The sequence below is a fragment of the Sciurus vulgaris genome, assembly GCF_902686455.1.
Source record: "Sciurus vulgaris genome assembly, chromosome: 4".
NCBI lineage: Eukaryota > Metazoa > Chordata > Mammalia > Rodentia > Sciuridae > Sciurus > Sciurus vulgaris.
In genome coordinates, this window is record NC_136464.1 from 95,087,415 (window position 1) to 95,113,843 (window position 26,429).

General features: G+C 36.9%; 2 protein-coding genes across 10 annotated transcripts in view; one reads left to right on the forward strand and one right to left on the reverse strand.

The window, feature by feature from the left end:
- The window catches only part of LOC306659360 (zinc finger protein 33B-like), a 60,097-nt gene that overhangs the window by 16,762 nt on the left and 16,906 nt on the right, over positions 1-26,429 (forward strand). For 3 of the 9 annotated variants that reach the window (XM_079136817.1, XM_079136816.1, XM_079136818.1), the window contains exon 5: positions 5,400-12,891. In XM_079136817.1, coding sequence (XP_078992943.1) covers positions 5,400-7,477 — 2,078 coding nt within the window. In that variant the 3' untranslated portion in view covers positions 7,478-12,891. Of the gene's footprint in view, positions 1-5,399; positions 12,892-19,531; positions 20,066-26,429 lie in introns of those variants that run through there. The other 6 variants (XM_079136821.1, XM_079136823.1, XM_079136819.1 and 3 more) reach the window with 5 other exon arrangements.
- On the reverse strand, positions 21,371-23,843 carry LOC306659368 (PRELI domain containing protein 3B-like). The gene has a single exon (XM_079136849.1). The coding sequence runs from the start codon at positions 23,833-23,835 to the stop codon at positions 23,251-23,253; it is 585 nt and encodes a 194-aa protein (XP_078992975.1). The 5' UTR covers positions 23,836-23,843; the 3' UTR covers positions 21,371-23,250.

The following is a 26,429-nucleotide window of genomic DNA, read 5'->3' on the forward strand; positions in this document are numbered from 1 at the left end:
CTTCTCTTGTCGCGCAGCTCTCTCTCTCCTTCTTCTCTTGTCGTGCAGTTTTCTCTCTCCTTCTTTTCTTTTGTGCAGCTGTCACTTCTCTCTTCTTCCTCTCTCGTCGCGCCGCGGCCGCCTCTCCTCTTTTCTCGTCCCACAGCTGCTGCCTGCCCTCCTTGCCTTGCTTGCTCCGCCTTGCTTGCTCTCCCCTGCTTGTTTGCTCTCCTTGCCTTCCCAAAGTACCCAGCTTTATGGGATATAACAGCCAATCACCTTAATGGGTCAGGCGTTTGGCTCGTGGAGACTTAATGGTGGGTAATGAGGACCTGTACTGATCACGAGCTAAGCACGGACACGGAGGAGATCAGTCAGCCAATAGAAAGCACTTGCAGCTGGGCTTCTCCAGGCCATAGGGCGAGGCCAGCCACCACTGCGGGCCCTACAGGGCAGTGGCTTCCAACACCCCTCTTTATCTTTTCTCTTTTTGGTGCTGGGGATCTAACTCAGGACCTCATACTAGCTGAATGCTTTACCACTGAGTTATATCCTCAGCTCTTAAAGTGTATTTTGTTTGATACTAGGGTAGCCACTCCAGTCTTACAAATGTCATGTGCTTCTAAAAATGTTAAGCCTTTTGTGTGTTTGAATCTAAAATACATCTTTTGTTCACTGCTTGTATTTGGATTTTCACATTTTTACAACCTGAGAATTGCTTTTAATTGAATTTTTTAATTTATTTGTTTTTCTGTTATTATTGATATACATTTGGCCCTCTATATCATAGTGAATTCTGCTTTTATGAGTTCAATAAACCATCATTCAAAAACAGGAAGAAAATCTTGTCTTGTATTGATATGTACAAACTTTTCTCCTTGTCATTATCCCTTAAATAGTAGAACATGATTACCATTTACATAGCATTTTTACTGATTACTTACTATATGCAATCTAGTAATGTTTTAAAGCTTTTGGGAGGATGTGTATTATATGTAAATACTAAGCTCTTTTATAGAAAGGACATGAGCATGCAAATTTTTCTATTTGGATTCTGAGGGTTGATTAGAGTTAAATTTACATCTGCCATTTTACTTTTTGTTTTCTGTCTCATACTTTTTGAATACTCTTTTATTTCTGCCTTTTTCATGAAGCGAATTTATTTAACATTTTAATTCTTCCAGTGATCATTTGACTTGAAAATTTATTTTCCTAGTGGTTTCTCTAGGACTTGTGCTGTAAGTCTTATAATCTATTTCAGATTTATGCTTCATTAACTCCAATAAAATATTAACAGGTTCCCTCATGTACAACTCTGTTCTCTTTCTCCATTTTTGTCTATTTTTGTACAAAACATCTCTATATATCTTTGAAGCATAACAATGTGTTGTTATAATTATTACTTTATACAATTTGTTGTCTTTTAGAGAAGCCGAGACAAGAAAGGGTAGCAAGTATCTATTTGTAGTTGTTACATTATTCATTATTTCTGCTTCATTTCTTTTGTTAACATGTATTAAAGTTATCATCTGTTGTCATTTCCTTATCCCAGTGTAGATTTGTTCCTTTGTCTCACTTTGCTTTCTTGTTAAAGATATTACATTTCTGTAGGCTATAGACAGGCTCAGTAATAGAGTTATGTACAGATAGATTTGTATTTTTGCTTTTTAAATTGTTTAGGAAAAGAAAGAGTAAGTTTGCCTTTTTACTCTCTTTTGTAATTACCTAATTGCCATTACTCACAAATTTTATGCATTTGAGCTAGTGTTTGGGATCACTGATCTTCAGCCTAAAAACTATTATTTCTTTTATGGCTGATGTACTATCAATGGAAATGAGTTTGTTATCATACCTCCTTTTGGCCTCTACTGTTCCTAAAAAAAATCTGATATTACTCTTTCTCCTTGTATGTGATGAGTTGTTTTTTTTTTTTTTTTTTTTTTTTTTTTGATGCCTACAATATTTTTTTCTTTGTCAGTCAATTTGCATGTTTTCAGGTATTCATTCCTTTGAATATTTTTTCTGCTCCTTGGTTTTTCCTCATTCCTGGTACTTCCATTATGAATATATTGGGGAGGTTAATGAGGTTCCTCAATTTTTTTTTTTTTTGAGACTTTCTTTATCTTAATTCTTATTTGTTTCTGTTCTTTTGACTACTTATTCTCAGTTGTTCCACTTTCAGGTTTACTGACTAATTGTTGGTTTGGTTCAGGAACACCTTAGAAGAGGACCGTCTTGTATTTAAAATTTGATTCTTGTATAGATTAGGCACTTCAAATCACTAGGGAAAGATAGGAGAGTATTCAGAATTACAGTTAGAGCATATAATGTATTATTTACAAGTATTGTTCATCTCTCTTTCCCCCATGGAATGCAGGCACAATAAAGACAGAGATTTTGCCTATTTTTATTACTGCTGAATTTACATTTTCTTGAGCCAGGCTCATCATGAAGTAAGTACTCAGAAATGTGAAGGATGTTGGTGTTCTAACAAATGAAAATGAAAAATAGAAATGAATAGCCCAATTTAAAAAAAAAATGATTAAAAGTGAACAAACATTTTTCACAAGTGTATATACAAATGGATATAGAAACACAATAAAAGATGTGAAATTTCATTTTTAATAGAGAAATATCATAAGACCAGAGTTAATACTATTTTGTACACGTGTTGAAAATGCACAATAGTGGAAATTCTCAAACAATGTTGTAGCTCAATCACTTTGGAAAGACAACATATTATCTTGAACAGTTGAATAGTGTTTTAGTCAGCTTTTTTGCTATTGTGACTAAAAGATCTGACAAGAATAATTTTAGAGAAAAAGTTAATTTGGAGCTCATGGTTTTAGAGGTCTCAGATCATAGATGGTCAGCTTCATTGCTCTGGGCCTGAGGTGAAGCAGAATATCATGATGGAAGGCCATGGAGGGAAGAGGAAAGCAACTCAGAACATGGCCACCAGAAAGCAGAGAGTGAGTTCTCTTTTCTCCAAGGACAAAATACATACCTCAAAGACACACACCCCTAGTGACCCATCTCCTCCAGCCACACCCTACTTGACTACAGTTACCACCCAGTTGATCCCTATCAGGGGATTAATTCACTGATGAGGTTAATGCTCTCATAACCCAATCAGACAGATAAATTCCTTTTGATCTACTTTTTTATTTTATATCTTTGAGAGAAACTTTTGTATCAAACTACGATGAGGAATATTACATTTTAAAAAACAAATACTGTTAAAAAGTATTGTTAGATACTTTTTGAATTATAGTAAAAAAATAGCAAAGGCAAAATATAAGTGGTATTTTTTTATTACAGTCAATAAACATAAAACTGTACCTTAAGATTTCTGTTAAAATATAGTCTTTCCTGTCCAGCCAAGAAGGAATAACAGATGGACTGAATTTATCCTTCCATTTGAGAAATCACATCAGTCAGACAAAATATATGAATCAATGAATGATTTTTCCCAGAAAGTTGTGGAGAACATTCATTCTATTGAAAGCATTTATCTCCTGTGTTTCCTCTTAATGTCAAGCAAGGTGTGACTTCTCCCAGAAAACTTTTCCACATTCATTACTTTCAAAGTGTTTGTTACCTTTTTCTGAAGTTATAAGAGACATAACTTCTTCCTGAAATTGTTACCATTTTCATTATGTTCATGGTGTTTTACAGGTAGCCCATTATATTTGGAAGAGGTTAGTTTCCCACAAGATTTCTCATTATCACTTAATCCGTAGTGATTCACCTCTGAAGTAGATATGTGAGCGAACAAGAGAAGTAAATTATCACAAAAAGTTCTCCCATATTCACTATATTCACAGTAATTGTATTCTGTGTTCTCTGTCATGTGTGGGAATGTTGTCATTTAGTCTGGAGAATTCTCTCTTCAGTTTTATGCTCTGGTAGTTTTATTAATGTATGTCTTAAGAATAGCCCCATGAGTTTTCCCAGTCTCATGGCAATCTTTTGAGTATGTGGATCAAGACTTCTTTTATTTCTAGAAAGTTTTCTTAGATTAAAAATTTCAAATATTTGGTGTATCCTGTTTTTCCTTTTTAGGGACTGCTATGTATATATTCAGTTGCAAACTACCTTATTCATCCTGGACTTCCTTTTGATTCAGTTTTCTTCTTTCTTTAAACTTATTTTGATAGTACTGCTATTTTTCCCCTCTTTTCAAGCTCTTTTTCAATGTTATTAAAATTTCAGTCAGTCTTTTTTTCCTTGGTGTCTGCATTAGACTTCTTAGGTTTTTACCTGATTATATCACACACTAGGTGTCTTAATCCATTTTTATTTTCTCACAATTATGTAGACTGGAAAACCCAAGATGAAGGTGCCAGCAGAGTTGCTTTCTGATGAGGTATCTTTCCTTGGTACACAGATGTCATCTTCTTGGGTGTCCTATTGTATGCTTTTCTCTGTGTGGTGGATGGTGGTGTGTGAGAGAGAGAGAGTGTGTGTGTGCATGCGCTCAGAAGGCTTTCCTTGTTTTGGTCACCAGTACCATCAGGTTAAGGCACCATCATTATGACCTCATAAAACCTTGGTTACTTCCTTTAAGGTCCTATTTCCAGATAGAGTCACATTGTGGGTTGGAGCTTCAACACAGTTTAGTCCATAACAGGTTTCTTGTAATTTGAGTGGTAATTTCTCTAATCACTTTGTCCTCCTTAAAGTTTTATTCCTGACTTTAAAAAACTCTTGCCTCTTTACTTTTCATCCACTCCATGTCCATTCTCTTGGATTTCCTAGTAGTTGAAGCCCTAATCCACCTGGACTCAAATATCTTCTCATTATTTTCCCACTCAAAGAAGACCTTTCCCTTTCTGGAAGTAATTTTATTTAAGCTTCATCACTTCTGGGTGCTCTCCCTCCTCTTTACCTTGTGATCATCACAGTCTCCAGCTGACTGTCTCCATAGATGTGGGCTATCAGTTATTCTGTATTTGAATATTTATTTCCATTCTTTGTGGAGAGTCGAAGGAAGTAGTATTTTCTGTCTTATGTTTATATAGCTATATGATTATCAGCATGGTATCAGTAAATCATACTGTTTGCTCTCCTTATGTCAATTTAAGTGTTTTAGAGAATGTATGCAGAGATTCAGATTATTATTCATACTTTGGAAACCAAATGTATATGTTCAGATAGCCAGATTCTTCTCTCTTCTTCTTTACAGGGACTTTTGTTTGTGGTTTTTGTTTACTTTTCTCACCTCAAACCCGTGTGATACAAAAAAAAAAAAAAAAAAAAAAATGCATTTACAATTATATCAATCCCTGGAAATGGGGCAAAAATCCAGAGTCAGAATTAACATACAACGGTTATATAGAGATCTTCGGGTCTTGTTCCATAAGAAATGTATTACTAGTATTTTAATGATAAGTAAGATTAATTTCCCTTATTTCTAGAACTTTGGAAAGCTGATTACCTGAAAGAGAGGAGTCAAGAAGATTTGTGGAAAGTTGTATTCATCGATAACAAAATGCTGACTAATGAACAAGGTAATATGATAGGAAGACCATTTAACTTGGACATAGATTCTTTTCCTTCTGAGAAAATACCTTGTCAATGTGACTCAGGAGGAAAGAGTTTCAACAATATTTCCAAATTGATTATTAGTAGGCAAAAATACTTGAGAAAAAAGCCTGATGAGTTTAACGCCTGTGGGAAATTACTACTCAAAATTAAACATGAGAAAACTCATACTAGAGAAAAAATTGATTTTTTTAAAAATCGGAGTACTTTCAGCCATCATAAGGATCTTATTCATCAGGAGAAGATTCAAACCTTAGATCAAACTTCTCAGTATAATATATGTCAGGAAACCTTCCTCGAAAAGACAATATTCAACACGCACAAGAGAGAGAGCACAGAAGAGAATTACTGTGAATATAGTGAATATGGGAGAACTTTTTGTGGTAATTCATCTCTCTTGTTCCCTCACATATCTACTTCAGAGGAAAATCACTGTGGATTTAGTGATTATGAGAAATCATGTAGGAAGCTAATCTCTTTCAAATACGATGGGCTACCTGTAAAACACTGTGAATATAATGAAAGTGGGAATAACTTCAGGAGGAAATTATGTCTCTCACAACTTCAGAAAACTCATAAAGGAGAGAAACACTTTGAATGTAATGAATGTGGGAAAGCTTTCTGGGAGAAGTCACATCTCAATCGACATCAGAGGGTACACACAGGAGAGAAACGCTTTCAGTGTAATGAATGTGGAAAAACTTTCTGGGAAAAGTCAAACCTCATTAAACATCAGAGATCCCACACAGGAGAGAAACCCTATGAATGCAATGAATGTGGGAAAGCCTTTAGTCATAAATCAGCCCTCACTCTACACCAGAGAACACATACAGGGGAAAAACCCTATCAGTGTACTGCATGTGGGAAAACTTTTTACCAGAAGTCAGACCTCACTAAACATCAAAGAACACACACGGGGCTGAAACCCTATGAATGTTTTGAATGTGGAAAGTCCTTTTGTATGAATTCACACCTTATAGTACATCAGAGAACTCACACAGGAGAGAAACCGTTTGAATGCCTGGAATGTGGGAAATCTTTTTGTCAAAAGTCACATCTTACTCAGCATCAGAGAACCCACATAGGGGATAAACCCTATGCATGTAATGCTTGTGGGAAAACTTTCTATCACAAATCAGTACTTACCAGGCATCAGATAATTCATACAGGATTGAAACCTTTTGAATGTTATGAATGTGGGAAAAACTTCTGTTTAAAGTCAGACCTCACAGTACATCAGAGAACTCACACAGGAGAGAAGCCTTTTACATGTCCTGAATGTGGCAAATTCTTCAGCCATAAGTCAACTCTCTCTCAACATTATAGAACACATACAGGAGAAAAACCATATGAATGTCATGAATGTGGGAAAATTTTTTACAATAAATCATACCTAACTAAACATAATAGAACACACACAGGGGAGAAACCCTATGAATGTAGTGAATGTGGAAAAACCTTCTGCCAGAAGTCACAGCTCACTCAGCATCAGAGAATTCACTTAGGGGAGAAGCCTTATGAATGTACTGAATGTGGGAAGGCTTTCTGCCATAAGTCAGCTCTAATTGTACATCAGAGAACCCATATAGAAGAAAAGCCCTATAAATGTAATGAATGTGGGAAATCTTTCTGTGTGAAGTCAGGACTTATTTTACATCAGAGAAAACACACAGGAGAGAAACCCTATGAATGTAATGAATGTGGGAAATCCTTCAGTCACAAATCATCCCTCACAGTACATCACAGGGCTCATACAGGGGAGAAATCTTGCCAGTGTAATGAATGTGGAAAAATCTTTTATCGTAAATCAGACCTTGCTAAACATCAGAGATCACATACTGGGGAGAAACCTTATGAATGTAAGGTATGTGGGAAAACTTTCTCTCAAAAGTCAAACCTCATTGTACATCAGAGGACACACACAGGAGAAAAGTCTTATGAAATAAAATGAATATTTGAAATGTTTAGCCACAAATCAGTTGACAATATGGAGTATTCACACTGCAGAAAGCTCTGTTGACATCCTAAATTGCAGTAACCTTCATCCATAAATTGACCTTCCAGAGTAATGATGGAGGATAAACCCATAGTGTGCAACAAATTTAGGATGGCCTTTGTTAAGAAATGACATCCTAAGGTAATGCTTATACAAAAACTTATAGATTTTTTTGAATTTCGAAAAATTTTTTAGAAAAAGTACAAACTAAAATTTATATTGAGAAATTTATGAATCTGTGATATATAAAGTAAACTTTTGCTTAGAAGTAACATAATACAAGTTGTGTTTTACATTTGATACCTTATTTGTCTTTAGAAAACAAATAGTAATTTATGCCGGTATGTGACAAAATATAAAACTATAAAAAGCATATTTTAAGTACTAAAAAAATACATTCTCAAGAAGGTATAGTAAGAGTACAGAGAATTCCTGTGTGCCCTTAATCAGCCTTACTGTAATGATGATATGTTACATAACCACCGTATGTTTTAGAATACAAGAGAGTGGTATGCTAATGCATATTTAGACTTTATTCAGATTTTGCCAGTTTTTACATGTGCCCTGTGTTTTGTATGTAGTTCTATTGAGATTTAACTTCTGAGTTATACATTAGGTTACAAAACTGAAAAGGAATCTGGGGTCTCTATGGCATCAGGATTATGCAGGAGTCAGGATTTAACCTCAAGAATTTCCCTTTGTTAAAAACACTCTTCTTCAACCATTGAATATGAATCTTTTAAAGCATAGATAATTGAGTACTTTGGGCAAAAGCACTAAACACATGTGAGAAGTATTCCTAAAGGATATAGGACTTAATATATGTCCAAAAGTGCATATGTGTTTCATATACATAATGGAACTTAACATAATTTTGAGAAGGAAGTTGGTATCTCTACCTTAGTTCTTATTATATCAGGCCCATGTTCAATGTTAAGACCCGGAATAACAGTTCAAATGAATGCCTACAAACTGTCTAACCATTGAAAAACTACATGAAAAATAAAATGTTAACAAAATATTCCATGCATATAGAGATCTAGGCCCTACTCCATATTGCTCCCTTTCTTTTTCAATGTAAAGTTCATCCCATGCCACGGAGTTCCCTGGCCTAAGTATGTAAACTATTTTCCAAACCTTCTGTAAGCAGCTGTCCAGCAAGATAGGGACCATGTAAAAGGCCCACACATGCACACTAGATGCCACTCAGGGCTTGTTGGGCTATAAATTCAGAGATCTGATATATCCAGATAGGAATCTAGGCCTTCAGAGACTTCTTACAATATGAAAAGGAGGGGTGCAGCTGGAACAGGGCCTGAATGGAGCTAGAGTGGGATTTTTATTGACAGTGTAAAGGTCATATAGTACATTACTTACTAGAATATAAAAGTTATATTACAGTCTAATAATCCTAAATTACACATATAAACTAATCTTATGTGTTCTGAAACTAGGAAAAGAAGACCAAATTAAATCTAGTAAAAGGAGAAAGAAGAGTAATATTGAAAGAAAAGCAATAAAACAAGAAATGATTCTTTGAAAAAATGTCAAATAAATTGATAAATATCTAGCCTAGTTAACTAATTTCAAAGAGAAGAGGTCAATTACTAATATCAGAAATGAAAAGAGGGACCATCCCATGTACATTCAGAGGATCATAAAGGAATATCACAGACAACTCTGTCCATAAATTGGATAACCTAGCTGAAATGGACCAATTCCTTTAAAGGTGCATTCTATCAAAATTCATGCGGTGATAAACTTTGTGAATAGATACATTTAAAAATTAGGCATATTAAAGAAATTGAATCAATACTTAACAAACTGCTAACACTGAAAGTACTAAGACTAGATGGGTCCATTGGTAAGTATACCAAACATGTTAGGTAGAAATGATACCAATTCTCAACAATTTTTAAAAAATTTAACAACAGAGAGAACATTTCCTAACTCATTACATGTGGCCAGCATTATACTAATAGCCAAATCATAGGAAAGGGAAACTACGGACCAATATTGGTCATAAATGGAGATGCAGAAATTCTCAACAAAATACTGGTCAATCAAATTCAACAATATATAAAAAGAATTATTATATACCATGATGAATGAGGCAGGTTCAACATTCAGTAATCAATGTAACTTACATCAGTAGGCCAAAGATGAACTATGATTATATCAATAGGTGGAGAAACAGCATTTCACAAAATTAATATCCATTCATGTTAAAACATCTCAGTAAACTAGGAATAGAAGAAACTTCATCAGTGTGGTAACTAATTACTACAAAGAGCCCTACAGCTAACATATTTAATGTCTTAAATCTAGGTACTTTCCGGCTAAGATCAGGAACAAGGTAAGGATGCCCCCTCTCACTACTGCTTTTCAGCATCCTTCTGAAAGGCCTGGTGAATATAATAAGACAAGTAAAGGAAAAAAAGAAAAGGCACAGAGATTTTGAAGGAGGGATGAGTAGATGGATAGGTGATTTTGGGCGGGCTGTGAAAATATTCTGTAGGATACTTATGATGGTGGATACACATTAGTTTACATTTATCAAAACCTACAGAATGTAAACCACAGAGAATTAACCCAAATGTAAACCATGGATGTTAAATAATAGTAATATTAGCTAACATCTTTTCTCACCCTTACACATAGTATCAGTATGGACTTATCAATTGTAACAAATGTACCATACTTATGCAAATGTTAATAATAGCGGTAATTGTGGAGGAGAGCTGAAGAATTATGTGGAATTTCTCTGTTTTTTGCTCAATGTTTCTGTCACCCTAAAACTGCTCTAGAAAATGAATTGTATTAAGTAAATAAATAACCAAACAAGTCTGCTTATGTATGACAATATTATGTAGATGAAATCTACATAAAGATGCTTATGTATTTTGCAATATAAAAACAAACATTGCCAGTTTTCCCTGTAGCATGGCAAGAGGCAAGAGTAAGGGGACACAGTCTCAGAATTCTCAGGTTGACAATCACTAAGCCTATTTAACGTATAACCTTTTGCTTTTCAAGCCTTGCACTCTTTTGGGAATTTTGTTTCAAGAAGTATTTTAAGTTCCTTACCTCCCTTCAGAACATCTTTTCATACTAAGCCTTTTATCAGTCTGTTTCTACACTGAAACTACAGTCATCACTAATGAACATTTAAATTGCTTTTATGTGTTTCTAATATATTTTAAATTATACTAACTGGCCTGAAATCATGGTCCAATGTTATCAGTTCTGTTTGACATCTGAATCTGAGGTAATCTTAAATAGCCAATTCATAAGTTTTCCTCCATATTCTGCCCCCACAAGTAATATCCCATAGCCGGACAACTATCTTTATCAAGGGGCCCAGTTCCTGTTTATCCTTCAGTAGAATTTTTACTTCCCTGATTCATACACACCCGTCACATCCCACAGCAGCTAGGGGCCACTGTACCCTTTTGGTATTACAAAGTACTTCCATGACCCTTTTTTTATTCTGCTCCCAAGTGGGACCCTTGTGTATCTCTCTGCATGGCATGTGCTGTCTTCCTCAGCCTGGTCTGAGAGTATGTGTAACTAATAAACTCATATAGATCTTGTCTGTCTGGGTCATGTGTTCAGCCTTTCCCAAACTTCAGGGTGGGAATTCCTTTACCAACAGTGAATGGGAAGCAATTAAAACAGTTGGCATCATAAGCAGAACGCTTCTTCCAAGAATAAGGCCACCTAGTTAGCTTTTAACTGTTCTTTGCTAACTAACTAGTTCCATATTGCAACGTTTACTTGGATAGAATCACTAATTGCTTGTGGTCTTGCAGTCTGGCCTGCATTGAATGTCAGTGTTTGCAAGGTATTGCATCCTTCCTCCATTCTGAAATGCTCTTGTACCAAGATGATAATTGTTCATTGACTATATCCCTTCATGCTTGGTTGTAATCCGTTTAGCAGATGGTCTTTGAGGCTTCTTCCTTTAAAGGTAGTGACAACACAGCACCCTAACTGATCAGTACTTGAGTCTCACTTACCAGGAGTCTGGCTAGAGCTCTCTAGTTCCTCCACATAGCCTAGTGACCATCACTGACTGCTTGGGACACCCTGCTTACTACTGCTTATACACCTATGTGATGGACATGTAGGTGGCCCTTTGTGAGGTCTGTGGAAAGGTAGAAAAGAACCACTCAGGAAAATCAAGGATGAACACTGGTTGGCTGACAAGGTATTCAGGTTAAGAGTAGCAGCCTCACGCATTTCCTGTGCTGCCGCTTCTCTTGGTGCCAGCAAGAGTATTGAGGTGCACATTTGTGGTGCCAGACTGATGAGAAAAGAAGGGAATCAACCCCTCTTCACATATCAGAGAAGGCAACTTAACTGCTCTACCAATGCAAAAGCCCTAGAGAATGTGCTCAGGCTTCACTCAGCACTGCAGTTTACACCAACATGCCAAAGGACGAATGTTGGAATCATGGAACTTGACTTGCACTCAGGCCACAGGCAAAATGACATACTGTATATGCATCCTGACTACAGACAGATTGACTAGCACTCCTTGCAGGAAGAGGCAGCTACCTATGAGGATGACTGATGGATTCTCATGCTTTCCCTATAACCATGGAGTGAGGTGGGGGGTCATTGCCACAGGCGATTGGACAGAGACAAAAACTAAAAAAATGCAACTTTACAAGACAAAGTCTAAAAAATATTCTCAGGAAATTTTTATAGAGAAGAGAGAGAAACTTAACATGGTGAAAAAAAAAAAAAAAGGCCAAGCCCTTTCAAAAGATGATTTCAGTCAACCTGCATCTGGGTTATGGGCCAAGCATGCTCCTGCTTCTCTGAAGACACAACTATCCTGATCCTTATGGTTACAGGGAGAAACACCCACCCTAAAGCACAGCAAGAGTTAATTCAAATTCACCTTAAATTGAGATCATTTAGCCATGTGAAGCAACCACTGCCCAGAAGGAAGCATATATACCAGTTGATACTGAATTGGGACTGTCTTGAGACTGACATAAATATGATCAGTCTCTCCTACTCCTACCCCTATATCCAAGAAAGTATAAAAAGTGGCCAAAAATAATGGGAAAAGTAACAAAATAAGTGAAAGATCCACAGTTTGGTCCAATTGAAATCCAAAGTTTACTAAAATATACAACAAATGATTAAAGGCACTGGTTGTCTTCTATACTTCTGTAAATAGTTTCTGAATAAACTTTGAATATCTTCTGAAATGTACCAATTACAAACTCATAGCTTTAATGTATAGGGCCCAAATTACACATACTTGGGCATTCCACTGAGTTTTATTATGGTACCTTCTAAAATCTTAAGGATGTTATGGAACGTAAAATAAGGTTAAATAGACATGTGTTTAACCAGTGGAACTGTTGTCAAAGTTCCTCATGGTCATAGCACTCATCAACTGAATTTTACCACAATCCCTAGTAAGTTTGACCCAATAATTAATAAAATTGTTCTTGATAACTTAAAAACTGGTTTAGAAAATTGAGACCCTGTGTATTGTATGCCACAGGTGAAACCATTGTACAGGACCTGCTTAGAGAAGAGGTGATGATAAGCACTATTATTCCACATGTCAGTTCAGGGTACAATTGTTCTTAAACCTAGAAATGGTCCTGGCATTTCACAGTGTATTATTACAATCTTTCATCCTTTGTTCCATTTATTAAGGTTCCAATTACCAATACTTTGTTACCAAAATTAGTGATTCTATCCAAGTAGCAACCAGCAAATGTTTTATTAGGTGGTTGACTATACTGTGCAAAGTTGGCTAATACATTCTACTCATAGCTCATTTCAGCAGTATGTGCCACAGTTTGTATTCACCTCCAGAGGCAAATAATTACCCTTTACCAGACCACCCATAGAGTTGTGTCAACACCATCATTTCACACTGTCTTTGCAGGCAATACTTTATATCAGAATATCTTGAACACAGGTTATGAACTTACAATAATGGTCTTCTGAGGAAATTCATATAACTCCTCATTAAGGACATGTAAAAGAGTTCACAAAAAGGAGTTCTCTTATTTTCCACCACCTTAGTTAAGTTTCTAAAAATTATTTGTTGAACCAAGGGTTGTTCCATCCTTAATATTGTTAAGTAACAGCTGCAAGCTGTCTTTAGAACATAAAATGTTAATACATATTCAATGCATTTTAGTCCTTCTTGAGTACTGAAGGTAATATATTCCCCATTTAGCAGTTTTTAACTTAAACTTATTAGTACTATTTTCTGATACCCAAGACCATGTACCTTTTTTTAAAATAGGTTTGTTTGCTGTAGGATCCTGGAAGCTGAAAAGTTTGAACATCATGCCACCAGTGTACATCCAACGTTATGGGTATTGGGAGTGAATGGGGGAGCAGTAAACTTCACAAAGAAGAAATAATTTGTCTAAAGAGGAAGCAAGAGAGTATGGAGGGCCTAGTGTCATTTTTTTAATAAAAAACCCCTCTCAGGAACTAACCTACTCTAAGACACCAGCATTAGTACATTCAGGAGGGCAAGGCCCCATGACCTAATTATCTCCTTTAAAAGTCCCACCACTACTGTTGGAGACCAAGCCTCCAATACGTGAACCTTTAGGAGACCATATCTTAATCATAGTGTACCACCCTTGCCCCAAAGTTCATGCCCTCACAATGCAAAATGCATATACTACTTTGCAATAAAAGAGAACTCATTCCAGCACCAGCTCTAAAGTCCAAAGTCTCATCCAAGACTCAAGGAAAATTTCTTCCAGCTGTGAGACTGTAAAATCAAAAATCATGCTTACAAGATAAAATGGTGAGACAAGCATTAGGGTAAACATTTCTGTTCCAGAAGGGAGTAATCAAGTACAGTGGGTTCATGTGTCCCACACAAGTCTGAAACCAAACAGGTCAGAGATTAGATCTTAAAACTAGAGAATAATCTCCTTTGACTCTCAAGTCTAGCATCCTGTGCACACTGGGGCACAGGGGTAGGCCCCTAAGGACTTGGGCAGCCTTGCCTTGCTTGGCTTTGCCTATCTCAACCCATGTGGCTTGGTTTGGAGTTGGGTGCCTGTGTCTTTACCATGCTGCTGACGCGTGCTGTCAGTGGCTTTCCCTTAGGGTACTGAGGGTAATCGTTCTGCTCTCACAGTTTCACTAGACATTATTCTGGTGGGAATTCTAGCAACTCTGCCCCTGCCATGGATTTCTCCCTGGGCACCCATGCTTTTCTTTGAAATCTTGATGTAAGTCCCTTGTAGCCCCACAGCTATTATGTTTACCTGCAGAATTAGCACCAAAGACTGTTTAGCTTGTAGCCTGTGCTTTCTAGAGTGTCAGCCTGAGCTACATGTGAGCCTGTTGAGCTACTGCTGGGGCATCCAAGTGCTGCATCAGAGTTCCAGGAGCAGAATCCCCAGGTGGCCCTGGGCAGGGAGTAAATGGAGTACATCCTGGGGCTATTCCTGCAAACCATTCTGCCCTCATAGTTCCCTCGTCTAGGAGGGACAACCTCATATATTTCTGATACCCCCATTGTCCTAATGCATAGTACCTGGCTCCCTTTTATCCGTGCTAAATCTAGCAATCTATTTGCTAATCTGTTTAGCAAGCAGTTACTTCAATGTACCTACATGTTTATTTTTGCTCATTCGGATGCTGCACATTTTTCACTGTATTTTCCTTTGCCCCCGAGTCTCACTGTAAATCTCACTGGAAATGGGCAGTAGTACATACACAACTCTAATATATTTTGCCAGATACCCTGTGTTATCACTTTCAAATTAAACCGTCAGCAAAACTCTAGGGCATTGATATAATACATCCAAAGGATGGCTTTTACTCCAACTTCTAGTAGAATATTCTTCATTTCCATCTGAGACTTACCAGCATTATCTTTACTGACAATATTTCTATCAGCATTCTGGTCACAACCCCTTAACCAATCTCTAAGAAGTTCTAGCTCTTCCTTAGGCAGCTTGTCTTCTGAACCTTCATCAGAACAACTTGTAACATTCCATTTGCAGAATTCTAAGCTATTTTTACATTTTCATGTATTGTTTTTATTTTTTACAGATTGCATTTTGATTCATTGTACACAAATGGGGTACATCATATCGTTTCTGTGGTTGTGCACGATGTAGTCCGACCATTTGTGTAATCATACATGTACATAGGGTAATCATGTCTGTCTCATTCCACCATTCATGTATTGTTAAAGCAACAACCCTACTCCTCATTATCAATTCTGTCTTTGTTCATTTTTGGTTGCTGTCACAATACCTGAGTCTAGGTACTTTCTAAGAAAAAGGTTTATTTGCCTCATGATTCTGGTGGCTAGAAAGTCCAACAAGCATGGCCCTAGCATCTGCCAAAAGTTACAGCTCACTTAGCATCAGAGAAATTACTTAGGGGAGAAATTCTGTGAATGTACCAATTGTACACCACAATATGACTGATGACGTCCCATGGCAGGAGTGACTCAAGAGCAGTGAGCCACATGCAGAAGAAATCACATGGTAAGAGAGGAAGCAAGAGAATGAGGAAGGGTTAGGCTCACTATTTTTTTTTTTTTTTTAATAACAACCCATTCTCTGGAGAAGTAGCCCATTCCATAATCTTTTCAGGAAGGTAATAACCCCATAACCTAATTATTTTCTTTAGAGGACCCCCACCTCACTACCATTACATTGATAATCCTCCCAGAACATGAATCGTTGAGGGAAAAACCACATCCAAACCATTGCATTATTACTGTTAAATCAGTTAACCTTATATAAGATTCCCTGAACAAAAACAAAAAACCACTCAACTCTGTCCACATTGCAGTGAACAGGCAGTCCAATTTGTTTGCACCCTCAGAGAATTATATAGTTTATGTAATTCTTACCCCATTCTGTTGTGATTGATACAGGGTGATGTAGTAGCCACCTGCTGTCTAATGCTTGATCTAATGAGCAGTTTTTTTTTAGTATCAATACGGTTGTTAAATTCTGACCCCACCAATTGTATATAGATGGCAATTAGTGTTATACATGTCCAAGTAGACACTAGACATTGATCTTAAGGCTGTACATTTGTCACTCATGTTAGTATTATTCATGGCTCCTCCTTTCCTCTGAAAGCCTGGTAAGTATTTGGGACACTTAAGATTTGACAGAGTGGAGATCCTACTGCAGAGCAGTACCCATAACTCAGCCAAGTAACAACAGCAAATCTCATCTGGCACACTATGGAGCCCCACCTGGATTTCAACATTACTTTATCACATAGAACTGGGGAGGCAAAAACCCAAACCAGCAACCAGGCCCCAAGAAGGAACAATCAGAGGGACTCCTCAGGTCAAACCCCTGGACATCTATTGATACATCAAAAACAGAAATAAGTCCTAGAGTAAAAAAGATAACTACACAAAAGGACACACATATAAAAAGAGGAAGGGAAATTCATCTCAATTGTGCAAGTTCAAGACCTCTAAAAACATGAGGAAATAGGCAAACAAATCTTCCCTCCAAATTCAAAATTCCCTAACAAAGAATTCCTAGACATAGAAGTGGATGAAATTTGAAAGATTATAAAAACTGATTTATTAAAATGTTCTGTGAATGAAAAGAATATCTACAGAATGGATTAAGAGAGTAAACACGGGAGATAAGGGCCATCTCAGTGAAGAAACATTAAAAAGAAACTAATCAGAACCGGAAATGAATGACACAATGAATCAAATTAAAAATTCACTTGAAAGCATCACCAACAGATTAGATTGCATAGAAAACAGAATTTCAGCCCTTGAAGACAGAATTTTAGGCATTGAAAATAGGGCATATGAATTTGAACACTCAGTATGAAATAAAGGGAAAAAAGACCATGGTGAGAATATACAAGAACTCTTAGACAACAGCAAGAGACCAAACCTGAGAGTCATTGGAATAGAAATGAACATGGAGATACAGGCCAAAATCATTAAGAACATTTTCAGTGAGAGTCACAGAAAGTTTTCTCTATATTAGAAATGAGATAGATATCAACATACATGATCCCAAATAGGATGAGAAGAGAAACTCTCCAACACACATAATAAAGTACCTAACAGAAAACAAGGAAAGAATATTGAAAGTCACAAGAGAAAAACAGGTCACATTTAGAGGCAAACCAATAGGACTCTCCACTGAGAGAGTCCAATTCTTCTCAATTCAGACTCTAAAATCAAGGAGGAAATGAGATATTACAAGCTCTACAAGAAAACAATTGCCTCAGAAGGTGCATACAGGAGAGAAACACTTTCAGTGTAATAAACTGAATAATAAACACTTTCAGTGTAAACACTTTCAGTGCAAAAACTTTGTGGGAAACAAATCAAACCTCAGTAAACATCAGAGGTCCTATATAGGAGAGAAACCTATGAATGCCATGAATGTGGGAAAGCCTTTAGTCATAAACCAGCCCTCACTCTACTCCAGAGAACACATACAGGGGAAAAGCCTATTAGTGTACTCCACATAGGAAAACTTTACCAGAAGTCAGACCTCACTAAACATCAGAGAACACACATGGGACTGAAACCCTAAGAAGGTTATGAATGTGGCAAGTTCTTTTGTATGCATTCATACCTTATAGTGCATCAGAGAATTCATATCAGTGGGAACCCTTTGAATGCCCAGAATGTGGGAAATCCTTTTGTCAAAAGTCACATTTTACTCAACATCAGAGAACCCATATAGGTGATAAACCCTATATATGTAGTGCTTGTGGAAAGACTGTAGGATAAGATATTAGATAGTTCAAACAGGATTGAAACCTTTTGAATGTGAGAAAACTTTCTGCTTTAAGTCAGACCTCACAGTACATCAGATAACACACAGGAGAGAAACCCTTTGTCCCAAGTGTGGCAATTCTTCAGCCATAAGTCAACCCTCTCTCAACATTATAGAACACATACAGAAGAGAGACCATATGAATGTCATGAATGTGGGAAATTTTTTTATAGCAAATCATACCTGACTAAACAGGAAAACAAATGCAGGAGAGAAACTTTTAAAAGAATGCAACAAATATGGAAAAACCTGCCAGAAATTACAGCTCACTTAGCATCAGAGAAGTTACTTAGGGGAGAAATTCTATGAATGTATGCAGTGTGGAAAACCTTTCTGCCATAAGTCCAACTCTAATTTTACGTCAGAGAACCCATACAGAAAAAAAGTCCTATAAATGTAATGAATGTGAAGAATCATTTTGCACAAATCATTTCTCAGAATGTATCAGAACTCATATGGGAGAAATGTAGTCAATGTAATGAATGTGAGAAAGTCTTACTGAAGCCAGAATTATAAGTGATTGGGTTGAATAGAGGAAATGGAGGCCAGTTTGGATTGTGGAAGTTGGAGGCCACATGTCCATTAGAACTGTAGAACCTTGCAGTTTAAGATGATCCCATAAGGCACAAGCTCTTTGTTGGGAGCATCTCCAAGTGACCTTGATATTCATCCAATATCCAAGATATTCTCACAGTTTAAGTCCTCCCAGAGGAGTGTCCTAATTCTGCACCAGTTACAGAGTTGAAAGCCAGTGTCCTAGTCCATTTTCTATTGCAATAATGGACTATCTGAGACTGAGTGACTTATAGAAAATAGAGATTTGGGGCTTGGGTCTAGCTCATTGGCAGAGTGCTTGCCTGTTATATTGAGACTGTGGGTTTTCTTCCCAATGCAACACATACACACAAAGAATACAAGCTTATTTTGACACAGCTCTGAATGTTTGGGTCTAAAAGCATGGCCCTGGTATTTACTTAGATCCTGGCGAGAGCCTTGGTGTTAATTCAACTAGAGGGAAAAAGCAGAAGGGCATGTGAGTGTATGTGAAAGAAGCAAAACACAAGGATCCACCTTGCTTTATAACAACCTGTTTTTGTCTTAACTAATCCAGTCCCCGAGGAGTGAGAACTCACTAATGAAAGAATTAACCAAGTCCTGTGAGAAAGTCACTAATCCCTCTTCCGGACCTAATTATCTCTTAAAGGTCTCACCTCCTCTCAATACTTTTGCTTGAGGGAATTAAGCTTCCAACACATATTATCAAGAACACAAGTGTTGGTGTGGATGTGGGGAAAAAGGCACACTCATACATTGCTGGTGGAGTTGCAAATTGGTGTAGCCACTCTGGAAAGCAGTATGAAGATTCCTCAGAAAACTTGGAATGGACCCACCCTTTGACCCAACTATCCCACTCCTTGGTTTATGCCCAAAAGACTTAAAATCAGCGTACTGCAGTTCATGGCAGCTCAATTCACAATAGCTAGATTGTGGAACCAACCAAGATGACCTTCAGTTGATGAATGGATAAAGAAACTGTGGTATATATACACAATGAAATATTACTCAGCCATAAAGAAAAATAAAATTATGGCATTTGCTGATAAATGGATAAAGTTGGAAAATATGCTAAATGAAGTAGGCCAAGCCCCCAAAACCAAAGACTGAATGTTTTCTCTGATAAGTGGATGACGATATATATAATGAAGGGCGTGGGGGTGGGGAGAGAAGAATGAAGAAACTGGATTGTGTACAGGAAAATGGGGTGGAGGGGATAGGGGATGGAAAGATAATAGAATGAAATGGGTAGTATTACCATATGTATATGTATGATTACATGAATAGTGTGAATCTACATTGTGTTCAACCATAGAAATGAAAAGTTGTACCCCATTCGTGTACAATGAATCAAAATGCAGTCTGTAAAAATAAAAAAAAAAATTCAATTAAAAAAAAAAAGAATCCAGCACATGAAATTTTGGGAGATGTATTTGTACAATAGCAGCCATTAACTCCCCTCCCCCACAGCAAACTTAAAACTGAGCAATAAATTCAGCATTTGCAGGGTTAATGTTCCTGCTGTGGGGAAGATCCAGGATAGAAACCAGGGATGAGGGGAAGATGGCGGCTACTGCCATACTATAGCAGCTAAGCTGAAGAGGGAGTGTCATGCCCACTCCCATTTAAACATTGTTCCAGCTCTGGGAAATTTAAAACCTTTTGGTGCCACTCAAAACTCACTTTGGAAATTTTTTGCATTTGGCTTCTTTTTCTCCCACCTGTAGGGGAGAACAAAACCCAAAGGCATCACTCAGTTACATGTTCACACCACCCCTACTTTATCCATCACTGCCAAAGCAACCAGGGGTTGGATCTATTTCTAATTCCATAGACAATTCAACTGCTGTTTTCACACCATGGATGGCTTCATGACCACCCAGGCACCAAAGGTTCATTATACTACACATTTTATTCTTCTGTTTCCCAGCATTTTAGTAAATTTCAGTGAGTCAGGGTTGTCCTAGCATATCCCACTTCTGATGCCAACTGTGTCAGGCATCCCCACAAGGGTTTCTGGGCTTTGTGAATTGCTAGGAGGGCTCCAAAGACTTGGTATATAGTCATAGTCCTGGCTATCATTTATTTTGAAAGACTGGAGATTGAACCAAGGGGGTTTCTACCACTGAGCTACATACTTATACCCCACCCCCTCTTATTTTGAGACAGGGTCTAAGTTGCCCAGACTGGCTTTGAACTTTTGATCCTCCTGCCTCCCACCTGTAACTGGGATCACATTCACTCCCTATAAAGTTTTATTGGAATATAATCATACTCTTTCATGTATGTATTGTCTGTGGGTACTTTGTCACAAAAGGGGCAGGGTTGAGTGAATGTGACATGGATATACCACATTTTGTTTATCCACTCATCAGTTGGTAGACATTGGGATGATTCCATGTTTGGCTCTTGTGAGCAGTACTATTGTGAACATGCATGTACAAATACTTGTGTGAATACCTATTTTCTTCTTCTTTTTTTTTTTTTTATTAACAAGGAGTGTTTAATTTGCTTCATTTTAAGCAGGATGAGATGCTCCATAGTTCCAAGAGTTGCAGTCATCAGTACTTTAATTCAGTCCTCTTCAGTGAATTTGCTGGCTGTGATTGTATTTATATTATAACAAAAGTAACAAATTATCAGCTATCTAAAGAGCTGGAACTAACTGTATTGGAAAATGAAAATAGATTTTATCATTAGATCAGAATTTTAAAAAATCAAACGAGTATAAGATAAAGATTTAAGAAATTGTTTTTCATTAGGATATTACACCTTTTTTCCAGAACAAGTATAACAGAAATTATACAAGTCACTTTTTGTGAAACATTAATATTTAGCAATGTTTTGTTTAGTTGAAATGTTATTTCAGTTATAAAAACCATCTCCGGTTACAAAAAAACATAATCAGAAACCTTATCGGATGTAACTTGCTTTTACAAATATCCTAAGAATTCTTTAGCTAAACAGTATTTTAAATAGAAAAACACTAATTTTTGAAAGTTTGGTATTTTTCTGTCGTTTTATGTACACATATTAACTGGTCTCTTTATAAAAGGTGATCTCATTAAGCATTGTAAAATAAAGGCAAGAGCTCATCACCTTTTAACAAAAATATTTTGTATGCAACAACTTCAAATATCAAAGATATCATTTAGTGATTAAAATTGCTTGCTACAAAATATTAAACAAAATACATTTACTGGATTTTTCACCTCTCAGCTACTTTCTGGCATCAAAAATAAGGATAGTCCATTAATAAAACCTGCAGTGCAATTCACTCAGTGGTTAGTTTGGGCCAGTCACTCCATCCCCACCCCCAATTTTTCTTTTCCTCCCCAAACGCCCCCACACCCCCACCGTGGCACCGTATTATTAAAAACATTAAGTACCTGGGCTTTATGCTTCACATCAAGACATCATTTGAGTAATTTCAAATGATGTACAGCTCTTCATGTAAAAAAGATGTTTTGTGGTCAGAATTACCTCAAAAAGTAATTATATTCAAATAACCTGACATATTATGCCTTAGCAATTACAAAACCATGATTTTGACACATGGCAATTTATAAGTTAGGCAAATGTGAAATGCTAAAAGATGTGAACAGCTGTTCTGTTTAAGTGTAAGGGTTCTGTTAAGAGTGCTGCAGAACTCAGGTAATGACTTTATTTTTTTAGTTAACATCACCAGCCCACGATACAGCATGCTAAATCATAAAGTACAGATCCAAGGAAGGTAATACCTTTACTAAGTTACAAAACTTTGGCAAATCAATACAGTACTCTTTAATACAATAAAATACTATTTATGTTGAAGTCACATATTAGACTTAGTGATGATTTTCACTCTAAATATATCATTTAAGTACCAAATCAAAACACTGTGGGTTTTTAGCAGAGCAAGTTATTTTATACAATTTAATGTCTTTCAACACTATACAATTCCTCCTTTTAGAGTCAGTTCCCCCACACAGGCTGTTCTAGTCTGTATTAGCAAGGTGAGTGTGTAGGGGCTCTGCTTGCTGGTCCAAAGTCAGGTATAGTTCCAATGTCTGAAAAGTGTTAAAATTCCATTTTAAGGAGACTCAATGTCAACGCCAATTTCTCCCAAGTACTTTTTTAAAAAACTGCTAAATTTTCACATAAATACTAGAACCTTAGAAATTAGTCATTTCAAGCCACACTAACCTCAGATGATCCCTTGGATTTTAGAAGCCCTGTATCTTTTTGTTTTGATCAAGTCACATAGCCTTACTCCAGATTATTAAAAAAAAAATTCTAACTAAAATATAGTTACAATTTTTAAATAACAAATAAATACACTGTCTGCTTGGAGATTCCTGGGGACCTGATGTTCTATACCGACTTTTATCATTTCTCTACAAGTGCCGCCGCCGCCATTGGTGTCCTAATGCTTCCTCTTGCTGAAGCTGTCAACTCTTCAATTTCAGCATTTAATTTATGTATTACCCATTCCATTGCTTCTTGGCCTTTACTAGCATTAGAAGATATCGTGCTTGCCATCAGCCCTTCCAGGTAACTGCTAAGGCTGACTCCCTGCACAGAGATGATGGCTTCCTGCGTCAAAATAGTCTTTTCTGGGTCTTGAGGATGTGGTTTGTATATAAGTCTCTCATCCACTGAAACCATATTTGTAAAGGAAATATTAGTAGATTTAAGTTCCATTGTTTTCTCTACAGGATCAACTACAGAATGTTCTTGCACATATGTTTTGGTTCTTGCTGAACCAATAAGAGACTTCACAATGGATGGCAGTCCCCACTCTGTGCTGAGAAGTCTGTGGCTGTGCAGCTTTCCAGAGGGATCTACATGCCTGTCCAGCACATCAACTCCAACCACACTTGGGTTCATAGGGTTTGGGTATTTCTGCATAGCAGCTGTTGTAACAGTTTCCCATGGGTCGTCGAAGACGTGCTCTGAGGTCCAGATCTTCATGGTGCCGGCGGCCTGTCTGGAAGACTCTGGGGGACAATGAGGCACCGAGGCACACCGTGAATACCTATTTTCAACCTCCTTATTCCCTCATGTTTTTTCTTCCCCAATCTTTTTAATCTCAATTTTATTGGTTCATATGCTACTTGCTCCATCTAGTATCCCTTTCCCCAGGCTGCTGTGGCCAATATATTTGTCTTTAAATACTTGCAACAAAATACCACCTGGAAGGCTATTGTAGCCCTCAGAACATTCCAGGGTGGTCAAAACAAAGACAAACATCTGAGCTTGAGAAAACCCCTCCCCCTACTTTGGATACTTTTTACCCCAGACTTGGTCCCTAATGTGGCAGAATTAAGAAGTGGTAGAACTGTTAGTGTAAGGTCATTAGGCCATGGGCAGTGGTTCCCTCAAATAGATTAATACCGACCTGGTCGAGTGACAAAGTAAGCCAGCCCATGTTCTTGGCCACTTCTGCATGCAGCTGTTTCCCTTCCTGCTTCTCTGTCATATTATGATTCAGGAGGCCCTCACCAGGGAGTAAACAGAGCTGTTTGCTTTAGGACTTTCTAAAACTGTGAGTGAAATAAAATTTTTCTTATACAATATCAACCTCAGGTATTTTGTGTTAACAACAGAAAACAGACTAATACACCCTTATTAGGCAACTTTGCATTATTACAATGACCTATAAAAGATTTATTTTGGTTTATGGTTTTGGAGGTTCCTGTCCAAGATTGGACAGCCTCATTCTTTGGTCCTTTGGTGAGAGCAGCACATCATAGCAGGGATGCATCGTAGAGCAAACTGTTTATCATGAGCCCAGAAGCAAAAAGTAAGGCAGAACACATCCAGAATGCCATAGTCCCCTTCAGTAACCTAAAGATCTCCCACTAGGCCCCACCTTCTTAAGATATATAGTACCTCCTGATACTGCCACCTGGGAACCAGCCTTTTACACATGGGTCTTTTAGAGGGCATTCAACATCCAAACTCTACACACATCCCCATTGACAGATCAAAATACACAACCACAATACTTTTAGATCAGGGTTCATATTTTCCACTCTGGCATGGGCACTAGCAGCCTATACTAGGAATGCATTGGTTGTTCCAAGTTTTTGATTATATTGTAGAGTTTGAAAAAGCTTGATTATGAGAGGAATTTTTCTCAGCTTAATCCTTGTCTTGGTGGAGGAATGGAGTTTCAGAATTCCCTACTCCATTTTTCAACCTGACTCCCACATCAGTTTTTAAGCACTTACTTTGTAGCACAAGAAATTTGCCTGGCTTGTCTTGTCCTTTTCCAGCACCACCCGTGACATTTATCCAAAGGGAACTGTACTTTTTAGTGGAGATGGAATTTAAAAGCCAGTATCTGGATCCTTATTGCTAAAGCTTGTCAATGCATAAGACCGTCTCAATTGAGAGAGTTAGGAAATCTATGAATGTATGTATGCCTATACACACACATACATATACACACACAGAGAAATACACATATATATATTTCTGTGTTTGTCTGTATCTATCTATATGTTAAAAAGAGTGAGTTTACACAAATATTTCCAGTTCAAATCTAACTCCACAACTTTTATCTTTGTAACTCCTTTCTCCAACAGCAAGAAACCAGGCTATACCTATTTGTAACCAGTCTCCCAAACCCGCCAGCCCTGTCCTACCTCTGGGTTGAGCCCTCACATCACAATCCTGGAATTACACATACTTGTTTAATTAAGCATTCACATTAGATTTGACATCTTAAGACATTTTAGAACCCAAAGGGGCCATTTAGCTGAGTCCCTTTATTTTATTTTTTGGAGAAAAAATTATCATTGATTATTTGATACAAAATTTATCAAAAACAAATGTCTGATTATTGACATTAAGTTAAATCTGTTCATATTTATAAAATCCTGTAATATATGTAGAATATGTTATGTGTTTGTGTATGTGTGCAGGCTTTCTCAAAGTAACTAGGGGGGAGTTGGTTAATATAGGGTGCTGTTACAATATTTGAATGTGTCCTTATAAAATAATGGAAAAAAATAATGGAAGTATAGTTATAGCAAACTTCTCTTTCCCAGTTTAGCTTTATCTTTGATATATTCTTCCCACATGTGCCTATGGAGTCATCTATCTATCTGTCTATCTATCTATCTATCTATCTATCTATCTATCCATCTATCAATCATCTATTTGTATTATCTGCTATTGATAGTGACTGTTGACATAAATACTTCACCAAAAGGTAAATGAGTTTGTAATATTCTTAACTATGTAAATTAACAGCTTCAAGATATAGATTTTGTGTTAGATTACATTTCCAAGTTAAAGGAACTAATTTTTCTCTTTAGGCAAAGTTATAAGGCAAGCAGTAACAAAAACAAATGTACCAAGAAATTACCTGGAGTTCTCAGAATCCTTAAAAAACATCCTTACTATAACTCCAGGGACTCAGGATAAAGTGGTTTGTTTTTACATGGAAGTTAGAATTCTTCTCCATCCTTAACTTCTCCAGTTTTCTTAGAAATGCTTTTTACTGATATTTATATATTTATTTTTATTTATTTGGTACCAGATATTGAACCCATGGG

What these genes read in the sequence shown, in the direction of transcription:
- LOC306659368 (XM_079136849.1), bottom strand. Translation starts at nt 23,835, where the DNA reads ATGAAGATCTGGACCTCAGAGCACGTCTTCGACGACCCATGGGAAACT.